The following is a 24829-nucleotide window of genomic DNA, read 5'->3' as shown; positions in this document are numbered from 1 at the left end:
TTCAGAATATTAATAAATACTATAATAATATGTAATTCATACAAAAAATACATTTTCACCCTATCAATAAAAAAAAACACAACGTGCTTTTTTTGTACTGTAAAATGGTACGAATTAAGTGATTCATTCACAAATTTGACAAAGCCTTAGCAATGCAACAACTAAAACAGTGGCTTTTCAGCTGTGGTGCAGGAATCACTGTGAGGTAGAGGTTGGAGATTCTTATGCAAGACAAAGTCCTTGTGGCTTGCATGAAATATTATGGAGTGATAACAACCTAAGTGCACTGACCCAAAACATCCTCCAGAAACTCCAAAACAAGCACTTAAGCAAGACCTGGCAGCCACGATCCATGTTACTTTACATTCTCTGATGCCAGCATGTTGCACGACACTATCAATCCTACTCGCTCATCCACACAGTGTAAGAAGATAAAGAGTCACTTAAAAAAGCACTTACCTTTAAGTTGGGTGTCTGTGTTTGGTCAACTGTGAATCTCATTAGAATAGTGAACTGTAGATCATTCGGGAAAGATTCTCTAAAGAAAGACACAAGAAATTAAAAACTTATTCTTAAGCCCCAAAATCTGTGGACACTTGATATCAGAGCATGGCTGAAATAACGAATATACCTTGTGACGTCTAGGGCTTTTTGTACTTTGGCTTGCACTGAGCCAAGCAGATCTGCTCCCATTTTCTTCAGCAGTTGTGTGAGCAGCACAAAGAGCCAATCCTGCAGATCCTCCTTATGAACCGCAATGAAGTCCACCAGCGTCTCTAAAAACATGCTGAACACCTGTACAAACACCATCAGCAAAGCAGACATCAGAAATATACAACAGTTAAATCATAAACCACAAAATCACTGTTTTGATTCATGCATTCATCTCATTCAGTCAAACGACATTTTTTCATTTGTTAGTTAACAGTGCAATGTTTTTTATCTCCCAGTAGAAAAATGTCTCAGCAGTGCCAATGCCATCATCTACCTTCATATACAACAGTGATACACAAGATATAAAATTATGAAAGTTTATATAAAGAGATTTGACTCTCCAACTGAATAGCATCAGTCTATTGAAAGTCAATTGAAGCGGCACAAATGATACGTGATCATCATGTTCTCTATATAATTAATAGTGATCTAGGGAAGCAATATAAAATACAAAACTACAGGGAAATTTAAAGTAAGTTAAAACTTCATTGTCACACAATATTTGAGAATCCTCATTATTTGATTTTCAAACCTTTCAGTTTGAATGAAACAGATTCACAATGTTTCAAATGGCACATTATTACTCAGTCTGCAGTTTATTTATATCATAAAAGGCACTACTTAGTTATTTACCTACTTAGGAGGTTTAGAAGATTTACCCCTTTAAAAACAAATACAACACAGAAATATAGAAACTGCATGCTATGGTTACATTAAATATTCTGATAGATTAAACATCCAAATTAATGTTTACCATATAGACACCTTTTAGATATTTGTGATTAGTTAACAACAAAGCCACAGATTAATAGCAGGATCAAAAACCATCTTTGTCATCTGTTAGAGGTCACATTTTCATATTTTGTTACTGATTAGTATATTAGTAAAGTAAATTGCCCTGTTAGTACTCAGTCCCAAACACATAGCCAAAAACTGAATAAATGCGTTCCAGCTATTAATTAGAGCAGCATCTCATACTCTGGATACTGGCATTGCCCAAAAACAAAAAAGCAGTCAAAAAATAAAACACATTTGCACAAAAGTTAACCAAACTTACTCTCTACAGATCCACCACAGGGTAAAGCATGAAAAGAAACAAACACACTGGTGAATTTCCATAAAAACATATAAAAGATAAATACTGGCCATTTGCAGAACCATTTCTGGAACAACATAAAATACATTACATTTAAATTTAAGTTTAACATTTAAACTAGAGCTGCAAAATGATTAGTTGCGATTAATCGATTCCAAATAATAATAAAAAGTTTGTTTACATACTATATGTGTGTGTACTGTCTACATTTATTATGTATATATAAATACACACATGTATATATATTTAAAAAAAATATTTGTATGTATTGTATGTATATGTATGTAAACACTTATAATTTATATTATATATAAATATACATATTTTACATATAAATTTAACATTTTCCTTGATGTATGTGTGTGTATTCATATATATACACATAATAAATATACACAGTACACGCACATATAGTATGTAAACAAACTTTTATTTTGAATCGATTAATCGTGACTAATCGTTTTGCAGCTCTAATTTAAACATGTCATGGTACTGTAAAGAAAGAATGATGTCACCCCAAAATAAACATTATATCATCATTTGCTCATGTCATACCAAACCTTTTATTTCTTTATGAACATTTTGAAGGGTAAGAGTTCTGGGTGAAAAGACTTTCAAAGAAGGGACAGATCTTTGATTTCATTAAAAATACTTTTATACGATATCCTTTTAATTTCATATGGGTTTGGAACAACATGAGGGTAATTAAATGAAGAGAGAATTTACTTTTTTGGGGTGAACTAACTCTTTAAGTAAATTATTCTGTGAAATAGTTCAAAAATGAGAAATGAAAAATAGGGCACCTCATTAAAACAAGAACATTACAGGCCAGTATAAAAAAGGGGAGAGAATGGTATAAAATCTGCAAGCATATTTCAAAATTTAAATATCCACACTTTCAATTATCCACATAAAAGGAACCAGATTTCCTGACCCCTGAAGAAAAGCTTGGGGTCTGGCTGTAGAATGTGATTGTGTTGGACAGCAGTGTAAGAATGACTTCTGTACCTTAAAAGAGGCAGAACTGATACCGGATTCTGCCGTGCCGAAGCCTCTGGAATCACGCTGCAAATCAGAAAGAGTGGCGGGCCATGAGCCCAGCATTTAGATAAAAGGGGCGGAGCTACGGCCTACCCGACAAGATAGAGAATGCCAGAAGGAGGTTCCAGGAAAAAACGTTGTGAGTGGAGAAAGAGAGACACCTCAAACGCGGGTTAGTCTGTGTGCGTGTAAGACTGGGCTGTACAACACTTTTTCTAATGTATTTAATACATACACTATTTAAATTTATACAGAAAAGACACTTGAAACATTAACGCTTATACTGAAATCCCACAAGGCTATATTCAACTTGGAGTTTTCTCAATTTCTTCCTAATGGCCAAAAATTTGCATGAAATTTTGAATTTAAGCCCTATTGCCCTATTATTTTTCAGGAATTGTGACAGTCCCAGTATGTGTATGCATGAGTGCAAGCAAGAAAAGAAGGAAAGCTACGGAGGAAGTTTGGACGTCGGGCGTTACAGTGATTGAAAAAAGACGAGCGAACTGTCTGCAATCAGAAATCCACTCAAACCAAACCATGCGATTAGCCACGGTCCTTAACCCCAGAGTTAGTGTGCACTGCACATGCCTGAAAGTGTGGATCTGTGTGTTTGTGGCGAGAATACGGGCTGTGGGTGAGGCAGAATCCGATACAGTCAAGCGGTTTTGTGTGATGCAGGAGTTCATGCTGGTTTGTGTGTGTAGAAGTGTGTAGAAGTGTGTAGAAGTGTGTGTGTATGTGATGTATGTGATGTGTGTGATGTGTGTTCTGGAGCATGTTTGAAAGCGGCATGCGATAGTACCTTGCTGTGTGGGTCTGCAAACATCCTTGTGAAAATTTCACACAACCTCTTCAGCTCAACACGGCTAAAACAGACAGTAAGAATATATTAAACATGAACCAGCCAATTTAGTAAAGCTAGAATATGAAAAAACATTTACACCTTATTTTGTTTCTGATTGGGTTACCTAAGAGTTCGCTGGTTTTTCAGCAAGGCCTGTAATCCCATCAGCCCCTCTTTTCTCTCAGACCAGTTGGCAGAGGCACAGCGATTGAGCACTTCGGCCACATCCTCAGTCTGCCGCATATACGTGGGAATACTACCATTCCGGGAGCTGTACGAACGCTCCGAACACGCGCTGGAGGCGTCGCTATTTGCGTCATCATCCGAGTACATCCCATAGGTATCATACCGCCGCCGAGCTGGTTTCTTCTGCTTAGAAAAACAATGAGATCCAGGTTAGCATTTTAGGTATAAAGTAAACACAACTTGAAGTTTAAAGTCAGCTGAATGCAGAGAGACGGACAGAAAGCCAGACAGACTAACCTTGCCCCGCATATCTCCTAATAGCTGGCAGCATTGATAAAGCCAAAGGTTAAAGCATGAGTTAAAGACAGACATTTAGCACATAATACAATGGTTAGGTTAATTCTGTGAGTAATGTTTTTTCCATAAGTTTGCATACCCCTTGCAAAATCTACAAGATGTTTATACCTTTAAAACAAAAAACCTGATATGGATATTTCTATACAATGTTAAATCCCAATTCCATTTACATACGCCAGGGTCAGAAATTAACAAGGGCTTGTGGCAAAAATGCCACCAAAATGAACAAAAATGCCCCATAAAGAGACAAAGAGGCAAAAAAAAAATCTGCACAGCTAAACAACGTATTGTCGCTACCACTATTAAGATGAAATGTGAAAGTGAATGACAAGTGTCAATTTGCACAATTACATTTGGATTTGCTCACTGTATCAGATTGATTTTATGTGCTGTTTTGTGCAGCATTGAGCCTTATAACCAATCAAATGCATTTCTGTTGAACTTAGGAATGCAATGGCCAATCAGAGGAGCTTAGACTAGGCAGCGCTGAAAATGCTGGAGCTGTGTTGATTGCGCATACTTACGATGTAAATAGAAGATTAATTTTGTAGCTTAAAGTCATTATAATGAGAGTTTTTGCATAACTTGAACTAGATTTGTCTAACGTCATAGACTGAAATGTTTGTCTATAAAGCCAGAATGTAACGTGAGCAAGACAAAACAAATGTTTTATATAGTTTTCTATATCTATATTAATAATCATAATTACAATATAAAGAGCAATAACATACAAAAATTGTATGATTTTTGTCATAATATTGTAGCCCTATGAGCTCCTGTTTTTTTACGTGTATAATTTAGATACAATTTAAACCATTTTTAAAGTCTATTGTTACTGACAACAATTTAAAATATTGATTAAAGTACCTGGGTAAATTTAAGTATTTGACATTAAAGACAAAATATGGGTTTTATAATAAATTGATTATAAAAACTGCCCTCACAAATGTAAAAAAAAAAAAGTTCTTGGCAATTAATTCCAACTGGAAAATATTGCCCCTTAATGGAAAAGATAATATCTGAGACCCTGATATACACAAAATTTGGGAATTTTGTAGGATTGGATTTGGGAAGGATTTTATTTTTATCTTTTATACTTCTTTAATAGTTTTCTTATGCTTACTGTCACAAGGCTGAAGTTATCTTATCAAAAATACAGTAAAAACAGCATTACTGTGAAAATTTACTATAACAGAAAACAGCTTTTAAATATTTTAAAATAATGTATTAAAATATTTTAAAATGTGATGTATTTAATTAATTTAGCAGCCATTAATATAACCTTCGGTGTCACATAATGCTTCAGAATTCATTCTAATAAGCTTTTTTTCTGCTCAAACATTTTTATTATCAGGTTAAAACAGTTGTGATGCTTAATATTTTTGTGGAAACCATGAAATTGGTTTTGAAACAGAAAGGTCGTGCAACAGTGTGGAAGTCTTTACTGTCAGTTTTGATCAATTTAATTCATCTTTGATAAAAAAAAAAAAAAAAAAATTGCTGACCTTAACCTTTTTGAATGGTTTATATATATATATATATATATATATATATAAGAGGGGATGCAAACTTGCGTGTGAGAGGGGAAAAGCAAAGTTCCTGTATTTGTATGTATATTTACCAGAGCATCAGCCAGGGCTTCTTCCACATCCGATCCTGTGTTCAGCACTCTCATGGCACTAACTGAGGATGAGAGACGACTGGACTGAGACATACCCAACCCTGAACCTACAACACACATCACACATTTTACACACACATGCACAAATACAACAAAATAAATGATGACACCAACATTTCCAAATAAAAAAAAACTGCATGCAGTGATCTTATTAATACAAATCAATTAAAACATAATTCACCAATAATATGGATATCGACACTAGAAAAACAGAAACAAATGATTACCATTGAAAACGTTAATAACAATTAACCACAAATGCCCATACAACCAACAAAAAACAACCAAAAACAAGTACACACATAAAAAACTTGGGTTAAATTCAGGAAAAATGAATCACAGGTGACTGTGAAAGATGCTCCACACCAATCTACATGTTATCAACGTAATGAGAGGAACGGCTGTTACGAAGCCTAAACTTAAAGCATGCAGGGCTGATGGAGGCTAAACTAAAAAAGAAGCAGAAGGATGAGATGAAAACTCAAAAAGTGACAATGACTTAAAAATAAAAAAAATTAAAGAGTCCTGTGCCGGCTGGGGTGACAGTTCACCTGCTGCCCCGAAGGCATCTGGGGCATGAAGAGCACCAGTTGAGCGCGAATAATGCCGGGATGCTGCAACACACACACACAAGAATGCAAACAAGCACACACGCGCGTAAATAACCGGGCCAGTGTTAGAGCTCACCAGAGAAACTCCCAATTAGCAGTAATGTGAGAATGTGCCATCACCAACCACACACATGCCCTACTGTGACAAAGACATTTCACACACTTCAAGTGGCACGCTCAAGGGTATTAGTCCAGTTCTGCTTATGTTCAGCGTAACAGTTCAAACTTTCAGTTGGGCACCCCTAAAAGAGTTTTTCCTGAAATGTTCAATACCTAATCTCAAAAATAATCGCTGGCAGCAGAGAATCTCTAACTTAAATTCTCTCATCTTCATTCCACTTTGAGGTTTGAAAAAAAAAAAAAAAAAAAAGAGAAGATGTGTAGCATTACAGAAAGAGCTTTTGCACATATTTATGTAACTATCAAACTACTTTACACTTATTTACTTATGTAAAGTCATCAAGCAATGGCATTCTCAAACAATTTTTTCTTCCTCACCATAACAACATGAATTTCTAAAACAGGACATTCAAAAGAACAAGAAAAACATGTCTGGTAGATACTGATGGGGAATTTGTATTAAGAAAATAAACAGTGGATTTCGATCTTATGTTGACTATTAGGGTTAATCCAAATATTTTTCTGAGGTTTTACATAATTGTTCTCTGGTGTGCTGTATTTAAAAGAGAAGTTCACTTCCAGAACCAAAATTAACAGATCATTTACTTCACCCCCTTTGTCATCCAGGATGTTTATGTCTTTCTTTCTTCAGTTGATAAAAAATTATGTTTCTTGAAGAAAAAAAAAAAAACAGGAATTATCTCCATATAGTGGAGTTCAATAGTGCCCCAAAGTTTGAGCTCCCAAAATGCAGTTTAAATGCAGCTACAAATGGCTCTAAACAATCCCAGCCAATGTCTTATCGGTCATTTCGAAACAAATTAACAATTTATATACTTTTTAACCTCAAACGCTCGTCTTGTCTAGGTCAACACAGTTAGGGTATGTCGAAAAACTCCCATCTCGTTTTCTTCCCCAACTTCCAAATCGTCCTACATCGCTGCAGAAATACCGACCCAGTGTTTACAAAGTGAACATACAAAGAACATCAAATGCCCTTTACAAAAAAAGTTAAAACAACGACTTTAACGATTTTTTTTTATGCATTTTGGAAGTTCAAACTTGGGGGCACCATTGAAGTCCACTATATGGAGAACATTCCTCAAGAAACATAATTTCTTAACGACTGAAGAAAGAAAGACACAAACATCCTGGATGACAAGGAGGGTGAGTAAATTATCCATAAATTTTTGTTCCAGAAGTGAAGTTCTTCTTTAAGGACCTCAGATGAAGCTCATGTCAGCGTCCATCAGCAATATTCACCATGTAAGATGAAGCAAAAAAAAACAAGGCCAGGAGAAATTTGCTTTCTGACCAAGCTGAACCATGTGTGGGATTTTCAGCCTCAAAAAATATTTGTAATACAACGTTAAAGTGTGCTTGCAGTGCTGTGTATCACTGTACAAACATTCCTGGTTGGCAGCTGCAAAAATGTTGAAGCAAAGAGCAAAGTGTGCAAAAGCTTGACTTCCAGTTTCAAATGACGTGAAGGAAGACATGTATCAGTTTTCAACATGGCATGATTTTGTCTAGTCATTTTAGGTCCCTGCTGAATTGAAGCTGATTGGTCCTGGTAGATGAAATGGCTGCCGTGGTTACTCACCGAGCGGCGTGAAGGAGCGCACAGGGCTGGTGTCTCTGCTGCTCTCTCGGCTGGCCTCACGACTGCAGCCCTGACTCACACTAGGCCGTGGTATACGACTACCCCTCGCTGACCCACCCCCAAGAAAACATACCAAGACAAGAGCAGAGAAAAAATAGATAAAGAAGAACAGAGACATTGAAAGGTATAACAGACAGGCAAAGCAGGAGAAATATAGAAGAAAAAGCTATAACAAGTTTTTCTAAACAAAAAAGGGCCCAAAACTGAGCCCTGAGGAACCTCACAGAAAAAAAGAAAGACAAACAACAAAAACACTGACATTTCTGAGGTCCATGCACAAATTCCACATTGATTAGAAAAAAACAGACATTCAGTGACAGGGGAAGAACAATTAGAAGGTTAAAAATTAAAGGGTGAATGTTAATAAATGGGAGGTGGAAGGTCAGGATCTTTGCTTTTATATTCTTTGTCTTAACCAATGTTTCACGTTCATCTGCATTCATGAGATGGACTTCATTCATTCATTCACTTTGCAAAAAGCAGCACCAAGCTGTGGGGTTTAACATCACAGCAGACAAGGGAAGACCCAGCAGGTTAATGTGACGGCATGTTCTGCTTTCCCAAAGCAGCGTGTTACACGCAACAAAGCACAACCTCCAGCATGAAACACCATTAGGATGACAGCCCCAGCTTAGACAGGCAGATGGATTATCATTATGGGATGGCTGGTGGAGACCAAGGCAAAAAAAAAAAAAAAAAAACAAACCAAACATACCTCCTTTTGATCCATTGTAGATGTGGCTGATGTTTGAAGGAGCTTTGATTGAAAGAAAACATTTCAGTTTTGGTAAGAATATTATCTCCTGTTTACGTGAAGGCCTACTGAAGTTTCACAGCCAATGTGCAATTGCAACACTCTTGGATTTTATGCCCCGACAGAGTCAATGGACACTAAAATAAGACTTTTATTTACCACAAGCAAACAACGATTGGAGCCAGTGCTTACCAACAGAGAGGCGTGTGGGGCTGGAGTCTCGACTGCAGCCTTGACTGCGTGGGATCCGGCTGCGACGGTGGGAGCCTGGAGCTGCGCTCACACGTTGAGCTCCTGTACTGAGCGTGCTCAGGGCCGTGCTGGTCAAAACCCGGCCTGGGGAACCTGAGCGAGAACCCGCTGCAAATATATAGAAAACAAAAAAACAGAAGTTTCGTGAGCATGAAAGACCACTGAAATTTACATCATTCCATTCTACCAATGAATGCTTTTGTATGCACACATAAACACGAAGATATATGTAAAAAACACAAAATACAGACTGTCCACTAAAGCCAAACTCAAACGTCACCAACAAACTAACCCTCACAGCTATGCTGACATATTTATTTTTTATCCAGACAGCAATAACTTACATTACAACAACAATCACAGACACAGATGACAGTTTGACATAAAAGTGCTAGTGCTGTGATTCAGATTGTGTCTGAGACAAAAAGGGAAGAATGAGGTTTCCCTAGTGAACAACTGAAAATGTTTCTATGACTATAAACTCTACACAAACACAAATGAACATGCCCGCGCTGCACTTTGACACACCAGTGACCAAATCTTTACATTTCCCCAATCAGTGACGTGTAAAGTAGGGGTGGGCGATATGACCAAAATCTTGCGTCATGGTAATAATAGATGTCTCATAATAATTATTTTTGCTGATAATTCAAGCAAATATATTGTAATTGTAACACAACTATGTACATAATTTTTAATGTTTTTTTTTTTAAACAAGTCTCTACTGCTCACCAAGCCTGCGTTTATTTGATCCAAAGTACAGCAAAAACAGTAAAATTCTGAAATATTTTTACTGTTTAAAATAGCTGTTTTCTATTTGATTATATTTTAAAATGTAATTTATTCCTGTGATCGAAGCTAAAAACTTTTTCAGTCAGTATAATTCTTTTTTTTTTTTTTTTTTGGAAAGAAATTATCAAAACTAATCTTTTTATTTAGCAAGAACAAAAGTGTTGATAAAGACATTTATAATGTTCTTCTGAACTTTATATTTAAAGAAACCTGAAAAAAAAAAAAAAAAAACAGTACTCAGCTGTTTTCAACATAATAATAATAATAATAATAATAATAATAATAATAATAAATGTTTTTTGAGCAGCAAATCAGAATATTAGAATGATTTCTGAAAGATTAATGATGCTAAAAATTCAACTTTGAACTCACATGAATAAAGTACATTTAAAACTATATTCAAACAGAAAATAGTTCTTTTAAATAGTAAAAATATTTCAAAATAAATGATCAAATAAATAAATGATCAAATAAATACAGACTTGGTGAGCAGAAGAGACTTCTTTAAAAAACATTAAATATCTTACTGTAAAAAAAACTCTGACTGGGTATTGTACTAAAGTCTATTTTTCAATAAGTTAGTGGCTTAAATGCTTTCAATATTAAAGGAACATCTTATTTACCTTGCTGGACACAAAACAGAAAAGGTAAACCAATTAAATCCCACATGAATGAATCAACTTTACATTACATAATAACTACGTTTTTTTTTAATTGCGCCACAGATTCATAGAAGCAGAATCTGTACTAAACAATGAATATTGCCATACCGCCCAGCCTAGATTTAATAAATTATTCACAGATTTGAAGAAAGAGAAAGAGAGAGAGAAAAAAAAAAAAAACACCATCCAAAGTGATTCAAGCAACACACCCTCCATGCAGTGAAGAGAGTGGGGGCTGATGGGAAAACCCATGTTATTATTATTTTTTTCACCGTGAATCAGGACAAGGGAAGATGTAAGACTAGAAGTCGGAGACCCACAGTGACTGGACTAAGTGAATGAGTGACAGGTGAAATATGTTGAAAATCTTACCACCAACAGGGGTAGCGGACTGTGATCCTGAGCCAATGAGGGGGGAGGATTAGGGAGCGGGGCGGGGCCAAGAGACCCATTGGGTGGGAGGAGGAACAGCATATTAAACGAATACAAATGCAATATGGGGTAAAACATGCAGTCAATGTGTTGTTCTGACACACACACACTGTACAAATGAATAAAACCATCAGCCTGCAAATGAAAACATCAGTATGAGACGCGCACATAGATTCAAAAAGCCCTGCAACAGCATCGCAACTGACGTGACTCCACAACATCACCATGAAGGCACACAAAAGATGAAAAACGTCATGGTTGTGTTGGTCGCTGCTTTTGGTTCTATCAATACTCTCAATATGTTTAAGCAGCCCAGGCTGCCCAACATCCACCGCTAAACCGATGTGTCTGAGAGTTTGCGTTTCTACACGCCTGCAGGCAGAAATGGACTGATACCGTCACACCCAAGTGAAGACCACACAGCATGCAGGCCACTCAAGACATAAACGCTTGCTCGCTCACAAACGCTCACACACACGTTTGCATGAACTTAACACACTCGCCCACATATTAGACGAGGGTACCTGGCGTGCAATCAGAATCGTCGGAACCTAGAGGCACAGAAACAGTTGGAGGAGCTGTGGGTTACATCCTTAGAGCAGGATGACTCCTGATAATCTTTTACGAACACACACACACATGCAGTTAACAATGTGTGTTACAGCACGTTGTGTGAAGACTGTTTACAGCCATGTTTCACTGCATGCTTTGCATATGTATAAAAAAAATGCGTCTTTTAAATAAATTAATGTTTTTTAATTTAATTTATTGTTGCATTAAATTGATTAAAAGTGACTGTTAAAACATTTATAAGATTTATAAGATTTCTATTTCTAATAAATGTGGTTCGTTTCAACTTTGGATTCGTAAGAGAATCCTGAAAATGTAAAAATGTACTGCATAATAGGAATGACTCCGTTTAAGATTTGTGTAAGGATCATTTTTGGGCGTTTGCAGGTACTTACATTTACACACTATTCAATTTACATGAGCATAACGTTATGTTATGGTGTGATACGTGAGCAACTTAAAGGGTTAGTTTACCCAAAAATGAAAATTCTGTCATTAATTACTCAACCCGTAAGGACGTCGTTCATCTTCGGAACACAAATGAAGATATTTTTAGTGAGATCCAAGAGCTTTCTGACCCTGCATTGACAGCAATGCATCTGACACATTCAAGGCCCAGAAAGATAGTAACGACATCATTAAAACAGTCCATGTGACATCAGTGGTTCAATCGTAATTTTATTTCTTCTCTTCTGCTGCACATTCGCGAGTGTAGTAGGGCTGGAACAATAAATGGCTGCATCGCGAATCGAGAAATGATTCTGCATAGATTCTGAGGTTTTCCCAAATGTATCGCATTCTGTTTGTAAGCTTAGTTTTTAACAGCAGACGCCAATGCATGCTTTAGAAACGGCCGTACTCTGAACCAGGGTGCGCTGTGCCTTGTTTACAAGCAGAGAAAGATGTACACTGCATAAAACAGTCTTCGTGAACATGTCAGAGAGGATGACTTGCAATTTTTTGCTCAGCCTTACTTATTTGAACCAGAATACATAGATGATGACCTAAGAGAGATGGACGTTCTACATCAGAATGCCAGCTCCTGCGTCAGCAGTACCACAAGCATGCGTTGTGGAACACTTGTGAATGCGCGTCAAAGACTGACACAGAAAAGAATAAATTGTAAGCGCTGCCCTGGATTAAGGATTTTTCTGGTCAACTAGTAGTCGTACATTTTAAGCATTAGTTGACTATTAGTCGCACGTTTATTAATAAACCATATAAATCATAATAATGAGCCTTTAAATGCCTACATAGCCTAATAAGCACTCAAGAGCAAGCAAGAAAAGCTTGCCACAGTGAACTGGCAGATATAATAATTACAAATGTGTTTTTGATTTAAGAGATTAAATCGGCGACACTGACTCGTCATCTCTGCAAGTAGGCCAGTTTCATACAGATTATATAATTGGAGAATTTTTGTTTTCCATTTGAATTGGTTCATTTGAAAGTAGACATTTCACTCTGTATAGATATATTTTTCATGTCTGTAAGGCAAGTATACACAGTGTTTTGAAGTTTTGCGCTCAAGTTCACAGAGACCGAGATGGCAGAAAGTGCATCCTGTTTGCTTTCATTATTTTACAAAAGTGCAACGTTTTGTTGTTATCGTGATTGACACAAATAAACGTAGACTCCTTACAAAGTCAAAAGATGTATTACTTTAATCTGTATGAGCAAAAATGACGGAGTATTTTAAGAGCAAGTCACCGCACCGGCACCACAATCTGTCAAGCAGCTTCCACACTCCACACTTGAATAGCGCACATATTTCTAGGTTAACATTAGATTGAGCTGCAATGTAAAGTTGCTACTACTTGCATCTTTTAGATGTAAAGCCATATTTGAGGTCGATGAATGATAGGTGAGTGTTTGGATGTCCTGCCCAACATACTATACCACACAGACCAGCAGTTAATGATCTATCCGTCATGGATTGGGTAACTTTGCCACTTCCAGTGGATTATTTTTCTGCAACCAAGTGACTAATAAAATTGTGGTCGACCACAGTCGTAAACAGTTTAAAGGAACTATTAGGGGGCAGCCCTAGAAATTGTTGATTTAAGTTGTTGTTTTTGTTTCCTTCGCACACAAAAATAATTTTCGTAGCTTTATAAAATTACGGTTGAACCACTGATGTCACATGGGCTAATTTAACAATGTCCTCACTATCTTTCTGGGACTTGAACATGTCAGTTGTGTTGCTGTCTATGCAGGGCCAGAAAGCTCTTGGCGCCATTAAAAAAAAGTTTCTATGCGTTCGACATGAGGGTGAGTACTTAATGACAGAATTTTCATTTTTGGGTGAACTATCCATTCAAGATGTGTGTAAGTATTTATCTAGTATACTGTTACTGCACTGTAGATATAGAATGTGTTAACATACAGTGTGTAGGTACTTACGTTGTGACTGAGACACCATCTTTGATCTGGTCCGTCCTCTCGAGTCCACCTGAGTGCTGCCCATACTTGATGCCGTTGATAAAGTCTGCTTAGTCCGTAGTCGCCCTGTAGAAACAAACATGCTGTAAGACCTCAGTTCAATCACAAAAACACCAACAAATGACTAATAAGCATTGAAAGAGATTTCCAGAGTGTTTCGCTGGCCCTCCACAATCACCCACTTGGGCCAGTCCTGTGATTGAGGGAAAGTAGTAATGATTGAGTTAAAGGAAAGACGATGGGACAGAATGGATAGAATAAGAGAAGAGCATCAGATCAGTAAGGGGGATTTTTAATGAAGCAATTCAACTTGGCACAACCACAAGCTGAAAGGCAGATGAGTCATATTGTTGCAATACCACACGCCACCAGCAGACAGCAGCAGCGCTACATCACACACAAAGAGCTCCACCCACTATGTGTGAGTGGATCGGGTTCCCTATTATGCCTACAAAGCACTGAAATAACTACAACGAAAAGCAAACAACTTTCCACCTAGCATGATTCAATGTTGATCCGACGCGTATATAAATCACCCCAAAATCCTGATCAAACATTCAAAACAGTAGGAAAGCGTGAGTTACAGGAGCAGAAAAGGAGACTTATAGAAGGGGGGAGGGGCAAGTAAGACAGGAGAAGATGAAGAATGGATGAGCAAACGGCAGATGATCTTACCATCCTTATCAGAGGCATCATCTTAAGCCAAAGAAGAGAGAGAGGAGCACAGCAAACCAGTTAGAACAAATGACACAAACACACTCACAAGAGAATCACACAACCGCACAGACACACACACGTAACCTGAAGGAGTTAAGACAATTCTTCACTTTAGTTCCCATTACGTGTGGTAGGAAAGCACGGAGAGCCTGTATATTCACATGTATGAGCTCTTCTGCGTATTTGTGAGTTAATAAAATCTGGTAAAGCTGTGCATGAACTTTATGTGGCTCCTACCGAGAGATGCGTATGATCCAGGGGCCAGGCCTGTCGTGACTCGGCCGGCCCCTCCGGCCTGTCCACTGTGTCTGGCTTTAGCACCAGCAGCTGCGTTGACATCCACATCGCTGCGGGAGCGCTGCAAAGAGCCTGGAGATCCTGATGATTTTGAACTAGCAGGCACTAAAGAAACAAGCACACAAACAAAATGTGAATGCAAAATTTAAATGAAGCATGAAAAGTGGAATCTAAAAGCAAACATTTTTTATATTTTCACATTTATATTTTTAAAACATTATCTCACTGTGAACCAGTATTATTTCTGTATTTATAATTTAGTATTTATTGATATTTCAATTTTCATTTTACTTCTAATAACTGTTGTTTGCTTTTGCCATTTCTAAAAAATACAGAAATATTTGGTTTTATTTTATTTCAGTTCTTATTTCAATTAAAAAAAAAAGGAAAGAAAAATAAGGTTTTAAAATAAGTTGCAGTTTTAGCCATTTTAACCCTGGCAAAGTTACAATCTTGTGCTCTCACATCAAACATGATTTTAAATTTTCCTTTAGAATTATGTATGGAATATTTGAACCTTAAAAATAAACATTTTAAATTAATTAGTAAAGAAAACGCCTAAAATAAACAGTCAGGACCTAAAAATAATTTTCTCTCAATTCAATAATCACATTTTTTTAATATAAAAATAGATTTTAAAAAAGTCACTGAACACAGTAGCAGGGCCCTATGAAATCTGTTTTACGTTTTCCCAAATTCCATTTTTCTGTTTTATTTTTTCTGGATTCTGTTTTTTTTTCCATTAATTTTTCTGGACTCTGTTTTAATAATTAGATTACATTTTATTAATCAAAAAGCATGTTTAATCAATAAGAATCTCTAATTAATTGATTTTAGAAAAAAAAAAAATTATTTATTTATGTATTTATGTATTTATGTATTTATGTATTTATGTATGTATGTATGTATGTATGTATTATTATTTATTATTATTATTTTTTTACAATAATAGAGCCCTATGAGTTTCTCTCTCTCTCTCTCTGGAAAATAAACGAAGGCAGAAAACAGTCATTTTGTTTTTTAAAAAAAACAAAAAACAAAAAAACAATGTACTGCACACCTGAGGTTTATGGTTAAAATTAAAACATAGAAGACAAACAGTTTGATTATTCCTTGTTTTAATAAAAAAAATGTTCTTAGTTGTACTATTGTTAAATTGAGAAATATATTTCTTTCACAATTTCTTCGAGTTAGACTGAACTTTTATTTTGACAGGTTGCTATGAAGACATTTAAGTTTCCGTTTGCATAGCCTCTCAAATGAAACGGTATAATTCTCATGAAGTGACTTTTAGAACAGTTCAAGAGATTATGTTTGTGTGTTCATGTACTCATACATTGAGGAAGCAGAGGCTAAAAGCATTGCGAACATCACATGTGCTTCAGTAGTGTGTAGTAAACAAAACTGTGCATCTGCTCCATTCATTCACCCAGAAACATGCAGACATGCATTCATATATTTAAATACACTAGTCCATATCACATTTTGATTTAAGTGTACTGACGTACTTTTGATTTACTCAGTTAAAACCTGCCAAATTCCATGACTTTCTGTTTACACTAAATTTCATTTTTATGACTGGATTTTACAATTCTGTCTGCGTTTTCCACATTGCAAAAATCCAGGGCCCTACGTAAGATCAATTACCCTGCACATATTCCAAGACATGTACACACACTGAGTATCTCACCTCTTCCTGGAGCAGCTGACCACTTTGACAGCGGCCGACTGTAAAAAAGAAAAAAAACACAGCTTTTTCAAATTCACTGTGTACTGGTGGTGTCTGGTATAGTCAAGATTAGGTTGAGTGAGATATCCTTACTTAAGGCTTTCTTGCGAGCTGGAGGATGAGCGGTCTGACTGCGGCAGGGACGCCACGCTGCCCGAGCTCTTTAGACACGACTGAAGTGTCTTCTGATAGGACGATTCTAATGAGTTATACAGAGAATCCGCCTCCCCGGGGAAATGAGCCCGCAACCCCCAGTATGCCCTGAGAGAGAGCAACGTAGGAGATGAAACACAACATGAAACAACAAAATACATGCAGTAATTTAAGGACGGCACTCACTTCCTGGCCTCCACTCGAGCCTCGGAGTCTGCATCTCTGATTCCCTTCCTAATACTGTCCACCAACACAGCCACATGCCTAAGACACAGAGGAAAAGATAAAGAGCAGTTATATTGAACAGTTTTGGCCTTTCAACACCAGTAGGCAGCTCTAGTTTAGCCTGTGTTGTAGTGGTACCTCTCCAGAGAGTGAGTCTGCCATTCCTGCAGCAGAAGATCCAAAAAATCATAACAGCGCCTGACAGACAGAGAGAGAAAGAAAGAGAATTCAGAAATGAACGTACTCACACAGGTCTGTAAACTTGCCAAGGACTCAGGAGGGCTGGGAGATAAATTCAATATTTACAATATATTTATGATGTCTGCAATATTTAGTTGTTGAAAATATACAATTAAAGGGAAAGTTCACCCAAGAATGAAAATTTTGTCAAAACCCATAAAAAGCTTTGTTCGTCTTCGGAACACAATTTAAGATATTTTGCATGAAAACCATGAGGCTTGTGACTTTGGCATTGAGTGCCAGGTAAATGCCACTGTCAAGACCCAGAAATGTATGAAAGACATCGTCAAAATAGTCCATCTGCCATCAGCGGTTCAATCTGAATTTTATGAAGTGATGAATACTTTCTGTACGCAAAGAAAAAAAAAGATTTTATTCAACAATGCGTCTCCTCCGCATCAGCGTAGCACCATTTTGAAGAGTATTCGCTGGTCGCAAACTGCGTACGCTGTTCTGTGTCAGCCATTTTCTATGTACATTTACGCTTTGATTCGAACGAAAACAGCGTATTTCTCTCTATAATGTCACTATGCTGACGCGGAGGAGACAAATTGTTGAATAAAATCTTTTTTTTTTCTTTGCGTACAAAAAGCATTCTCGTCGCAGTGCAGTGCGGTGCACCATATATAGGCATATTATATTATATATATATTTTTGGTTTTGAAAATTCAGTGCATCCCTACGAAGTATAAAAATTTGCACAGGTTTAACAATACTATTATATACATTAATTTGACTAGAAACACCAGAAACCCGAAATGTAAAGCATCGCTCCAGTCAGGCGAGACTCCTCGTTCAGAAAAAAGGTGGATATTGTGTTGAAGCAGTTGTAACGTCTCACCTCCGGACGGCCACAGACTTTGACGTGCAGTTACCAGTGATGAGAGGAATTAGACGTGGGACATGAGTGTGCTGCAAATACAAAAACACAAAGTCAGGCACACACAGACACAGCAGTCACAGAGAATGAACTTATGCACACCGCTGTTTCTCACCCGTATGATGATGCGTATGGCTGCTGTGCCAGATGTTGACATCACTTTGGCACAGTTAGGAATAAGATTGAAGAGCACCGGAACAATGGCCTCTGCTCCATGATCAAATTTAGTCCCTAACAGCGTGGACAGATGCCTGCACAAACACAAACATAGCGACACAATAAATTGGTGCTCTTTACAACAAACAAAAAGCAACACAATTCATTTGACTAGAAAAGGGAAGTGCTTTGCTCTAAAAGTAGTCACCTCCTTGACTCCAACACTTAGGTGGCTGATGGAAAACAGATCTCAATAATCTGCATGCTATGCACATACAATGTTCTAATGCCAGAGATTCAAGTTCACATTGTTCAAGATGTAAATTAGACACTCACGCCACTGTGATGCAAGCCTCCCGCACCACCTGAGAACGCAGGTCTTTTGCAGACAGCTTAAATGCGCCATCCAACAACCGCAGGTGCTGGTAGAAACAATCATAGTCTGCTGCCCCGGCAACCAGCAGAGATCGGATTTTCTTTAGCTGTGAGTGAGAGGGAGGGGGAACAAGACCACATCAAAAAGGATTTGTCACAAACGAATGGAAATGCATAAGCAAAACTACATAAAAGCCTGGAAACTTTTTACATTTCAATAAAATGTTGAATAGAGGTTTAAAACATGAAGTGCAAATAAAGCATATGTATGGTCACAAAAAAAACTCTAGGTCTGGTGCATCCCAATGACATCACCTCTTGAACTTTGACATTTCTCATGGGAAACACTAATAATACAACAACATTTCACCAAATATTTGCTCAGGAAACAAATTCAGCCACTTAGGTCAATTATGTGTGCGTGAAACCAAAACATACCCTATTTTGTGAATGCGTATTTTAAGTCTTATTGTGAACAATTCATGTTTATATTTCTTTTTTTAAAATTGTGGCCTTGCAATATTTAATTGAAATGTCATAAACTTCTAGTAATGCATACAGAACTTCTCCAATCATTTAGACTACAAGCTTGTATTAATTTTGAGCGAAATGCCAGCATCTTATAAACCAATCAACAACCAGTGAATAGAACCAGGTCTCCACCTACATTTTTTGCAATAATCCGTTATACTTCGATCTGTCGCTACTTCCGGTTCACTGCAACTTTTGAGTGAAGAATTCCTTACTTTTCCCATATTAAAAACTTTTCAATTTAAAGAAATCAATAAAACATAGATGGAGACTCCAGTCAAATCAGTAATCTAATGAAAACTGGTATGAACAATTTAATTTTACACAGGGTAGGTCTTTTCACGTGGGCCACCATGTTAAGATCAGTGACCAGTCAAACTGACGTCCTTTAATCTCAGCGACTGTCATATTATTAGACATTTTAGTTCAACTGACTCTTCGCCCAGGCTTTGACTGACAGGCGATCTGACCAATCATAACGCTGAATCTGCTATTTTTGTCTTACAAACAAAGCAGACAGGAGAGTAGACTAACATCCATTTAAAAATGGCGTGTATTGACGTCTTTCCGCGGTTGAAGCAAGATACATTCTCATGGTCATTTAGTTTATTTTGTGCTATAACCAGTAATAAGGAAGAGATGATCGGTTCACATGCTCCTTAAAGGAGAAGTCCCCTTAAGAACAAAAATTTACAGATAATTTACTCACCCCTTTGTCATCTAAGATGTTCAAGTCTTTTCTTTTTTCAGTCGTAAAGAAATTATGTTTTTTGAGGAAAACATTTCAGGATTTTTCTCCATATAGTGGACTTTTATGGTGCCCATGAGTTTGAACTTCCAAAATGCAGTTTAAATGCAGCTTCAAAGGGCTTTAAACAATCCCAGCCAAGGAGGAAGATCAAACTCACGGGCACCATAGAATTTCACTATATGGAGAGAAATCCGGAAATGTTTTCCTCAAAAAACGACTAAAGAAAGGCATGAACTTCTTGGATGACAAGAACAAGTTTTTGTTCTGGAAGTGAACTTCTCCTTTAAACTAAGGCACTACAGTGATTTGTCACAGCACATGCTGTGACAGATCATAAAGAGCCACAAAACAGTATTTATTGTTTGAATTCACTTACACATGACCAAAATTTGAAAGCAGACACTATTTCAGACCAAAAGCAACCTGCTCTGTCTTGTCTGTTGGCACGATGTCAGTGTCCTCTATGCTCTGCGATGTGTTTTTCACTGCGTGAGAACATGATGTGTGGCGTGAGAGTGCCATGGCTTTCCGGACCAACAGTACCAACAGTAACTAAGTGGGGTGGGTTTTTGCAAAAGATCAATTGATAAATTAATTATGGATGACCATGGCATTAGTAACTGCAAATGTGGTTTTGTGACATCCACACCACTATGTGTCAGTGTAGGTCCAAGGCGACTGCCATATTGACCAGTGTACCTTTACCTGTTTAGATTGTGTAATGTTGTACTCACCGCGTTTGCTCTATGGTCCCAGTCGTGTTTATCGTCAGACAGAACCTCACGGATCTTGTTCAGATTATCCTCCAGGTCTCGTGTGGAGTAGATCTATGTAACGAGAGAGACGCACAGAGACACATGAGTTTCAGATCAAACAATTCCAAGCCTTTGATCAAACGTGAACGTTATGAAAGCCACGGGAGGATTTGTTACTCAGTTCTGAGGAAATTGCGTAACACCTCCATTTATACACAAGTGCATCTCACCTGAACCGTGGGGACGTCTGTGAACGCTTTGATAAAATCCTCCTCATCCACAGCTCCTGCCCCCTCCTTAGAGACACCTGCAAAACACATGATCGACCTCCATTAAGACAGCTATGAGGGTTTATGAATCTGTCCAACACAGTTTGAGACATTTTTAATCTCAGTCATGCTAGGAGACAACTAACTGACAGTAGCAGCCGTTACCATAGAAACTGAGCACAATGAGGTGTTCCTATGGCAACTGTTGTATTGCTAGTCAAATGGGAGGGTGTTCTCTGTGGGGGGAGGGAGTTACCTATATATACACATACATGTTTGAGTGCGAGTATGTGCGAGCAAATCTGTACAATAAATGTAGCGAAATAGCGCTTCGCAACCCATTACAGAGGCTGTTAAAGGAGAAGTCCACTACCAGAACAACAGTTTACAAATAATTTACTCACCCCCTTGTCATCCAAGATGTTCATGTCTTTCTGTCTTCAGTCGTGAAGTAATTATGGTTTTTGAGGAAAGCATTTCAGGATTTTTCTCCATATAATTGACTTCACTGGTGCCCCGATTTTGAACTTCCAAAATGTAGTTTAAATGCAGCTTCAAGGGACTCTAAACGATCCCAGCCGAGGAAGAAGGGTCTTATCTAGCGAAATGATTGGTCATTATTTTTTTTATTTTTTGGAAAAAAATTTTTTTTATATTTTTTAAGCACAAAAGCTTGTGTAGCACAGGCTCTGGGATGCGCGTTCATGATGCTACGTACCATTGAATCACGTGGAAAGGTGTCGCGGAATGTAGGTGGAACTACAGACCCAGTGTTTACAAAGCGAACATGCAAAGACTAAGAAAGTGCAAGTAAGTCAAACGCTGTTTACAAACAAAAAGGTACAACGATGTCGGACGATTCTGAAGTTGTAGGAGAAAATAAGATCGCCATACATTTTTCGCCATACATACGATGAACTCAGATGTGATTTGTAGTAGTGATGGGAAGTTCGGATCATTTTACCGATTCTGACCTTTGAGTCTCGTTCAGCAAAATGAACGAATCTTTTTCGAGTCATTTTGTTCATTTTAGCAATATAATTAAAATGTTACGTGTTACTTCCCTAACACATCTACTGCTTACACAAATTTTGATCACACTAAAACAAGACAAAACTATAATGCTATAAGAAAAGAAAAGATTAATTCATTGTTTACCTGGGTCTTTAGTCTATGATTAGCTCACCTCACCTCTTATCTGATAAGTTTTTGGGTTTGATTCGTTCGTTCATCACGTGACAGCCCCATAAGATAAACAAACGACTCGAAAAACCCGGAGACTCGAAACAGGTCAACTAATTCCAGTACTGAACCTAACAGGATGTTGCGCATGAGTGACTGAACGAATCACTCCCGGAGACGACTCGTTCTTCCCGAGTCACATTAAAGATTCGTTCAAAATGAAAGAATCGTCCAAAAACGACTCATTGCTAACTGCATGAACTTTTGTGCCTAAAAAGTATACAAATTTTTATTTTTCAGAAAAAATTACTGATCGTTTGGCTAGATAAGACCCTTCTTCCTCGGCTGGGATCATTTAGAGCCCTTTGAAGCTGCATTTTTACCACATTTTGGAAGTTCAAATTTGGGGCACCAATGAAGTCCATTACATAGAGAAAAAATCCTGAAATGCCTTCCTTAAAAACCATAATTTCTTTATGACTGAAGACAGAAAGACATTGGATGACAAGGGGGTGAGTAAATTATTTGTAAATTGTTGTTCTGGAAGTGGAATTCTCCTTTAATGTCTTATATGAAGGAAGAAACTTATCCTACACATTAACAGCTTTCAGTCCTAATGGACTTCCTGTCTGTCTTCCTCGGCTGTAATTGAATGATCAATCGCGAAGCCCAGAGGGGGTTTGGCCTGTAAGATCTGCCACATGGGGGGTAGACCCAAAGCGTCTGATAAACACAACAGCATCAGTGAGCTGTCAGTCAGCCTTCAGGAAACCCCAGATCAAAGCATTTTGGATGGACCTTTTGAAATTGAAAGCTTGGTAATCAGCAAAAAAAAAAATCAATTCATTGTGATCTGCTGATACAAACCAAGTATTTTTAACTAAAAAAAAAAAAAAAAAAAAAAAAAGGGGATTTGTGCAAACTGTGTATTCTGTAAAAGCTACATGAATTGCATTGAAATAAAAAGCATTTTTTTTTATATTGAGATTAGTTTATGATATTTATACATTTAAAATATGATATTTAGGCAAACTAAGAAAAATGTACACTCTGTTCAAAAGTTTTAACCCCCCGGTTCTTAATGCATTGTTTTTCCATCTGGCGCATCAGTGAGCATTTGAACCTTCTGTAATAGATGCATATGAGTCCCTCAGTTGTCCTCAGTGTGAAAAGGAGGATCTCAAAATCACAGAGTCATTGTGGGTTCAAATACACAAAAATGCTGAAAAACCAAAGAATTTGTGGAACCTGAAGGATTTTTTCTGAAGAACAGCAGGCAGTTTAACGAAACAAGGGACTCATGAACAACTATCACTAAACAAAAAAAAAACACAGCTGTGGATCATTCAGTTACCATATTAAAAATCAATGGGATGAAAACTATTGAACAGGGTCATTTTTATAAATTCAACTATTATTTTCTCTTGTGGATTACATGTAAAACAATATCTTATTCAGGTCAGTACTAAACAAACATTAACATGCATTTTGTATGATCCCTATTGTTTGAATAAATAATTTATATTTTTAATGATTCTGAAAGGGGAATGCAAACATAATGCAAAGACATAAACGGTAATGCAGCATAATGAAAACATATACAGCAGAACATGTCCCAAACAAGTCAAGACACTGAACACAGGCTATTAAGTTATTAACCATAATGCATAAAAAAAATATATGGCTACGAACGTATCACAACTTGCCACAGTGAACTGATGAGGTGTCTGTACATCCACTATTTTACAACAGCTCTGAATGTGGTTCAAACTAGAATTTAAAACTGGAACAATCCATATTTTTATATTAGCCCTTTGTTCTCATTATTACGTAATATGAAGCTGTTTTAATGCACTGATGTGAAAACCAATAATTTGTTAAGAACAGTGTTTTAGTTTGTACCCATCAAGTTCCAAATGAAAAGAGAATCAAACAAGATATTTTTCAAAGTACAAAACGCCTTTCATGTGTGAACTATTTTTTCTCCCTCTGGATTGTCTAAAAATAGGCATCACCACATGTTTGTTTTTTTTATTTATTTCCACCCATACATAGTTACCATTTTATAAAATTCTTTATACAATAATATTTTTCAGACATACCACCTAGCTGATAATCTTATATGTTCCTTACAGAACAGAATAATTGAGTCACCAGTTAGTATGGTAACACTTTACAATAAGCTTCATTATCTACCCGTTTTTTTAATTTTCAGTCATGACTTTTTAAAATGCACAGCACGTGTTTATTTTATCCAGATAACGTGCAACATAAAACCGCTTAACAGCATCATGGCTAAAGCCTGAGCTGTTCTGCACCCCAGGATATGTAAATGCAATCTCACACTAT

The 24829-nt window shown here is 37.1% G+C and overlaps 1 protein-coding gene across 1 annotated transcript in view; it reads right to left on the bottom strand.

The window, feature by feature from the left end:
- clasp2 (cytoplasmic linker associated protein 2) overlaps positions 1–24829 on the bottom strand; it is a 60883-nt gene that overhangs the window by 11276 nt on the left and 24778 nt on the right. Inside the window, 25 exon segments of the mRNA XM_051136219.1 lie at positions 460–538; positions 632–795; positions 2819–2875; positions 3657–3720; positions 3823–4067; positions 4182–4205; positions 5863–5969; positions 6474–6536; positions 8257–8364; positions 9032–9073; positions 9263–9430; positions 11149–11175; positions 11733–11759; positions 14182–14286; positions 14896–14916; positions 15175–15339; positions 16925–16962; positions 17057–17224; positions 17303–17380; positions 17480–17539; positions 18423–18493; positions 18577–18712; positions 18954–19099; positions 21009–21101; positions 21260–21336. Of these exon segments, the coding sequence (XP_050992176.1) occupies positions 460–538; positions 632–795; positions 2819–2875; positions 3657–3720; positions 3823–4067; positions 4182–4205; positions 5863–5969; positions 6474–6536; positions 8257–8364; positions 9032–9073; positions 9263–9430; positions 11149–11175; positions 11733–11759; positions 14182–14286; positions 14896–14916; positions 15175–15339; positions 16925–16962; positions 17057–17224; positions 17303–17380; positions 17480–17539; positions 18423–18493; positions 18577–18712; positions 18954–19099; positions 21009–21101; positions 21260–21336 (2333 nt within the window).

Source organism: Labeo rohita, chromosome 19 (assembly GCF_022985175.1).
Source record: "Labeo rohita strain BAU-BD-2019 chromosome 19, IGBB_LRoh.1.0, whole genome shotgun sequence".
Taxonomy (NCBI): domain Eukaryota; kingdom Metazoa; phylum Chordata; class Actinopteri; order Cypriniformes; family Cyprinidae; genus Labeo; species Labeo rohita.
Note: the sequence above shows the minus strand (reverse complement) of the source record. Positions and strands in the feature narration are given on the sequence as shown.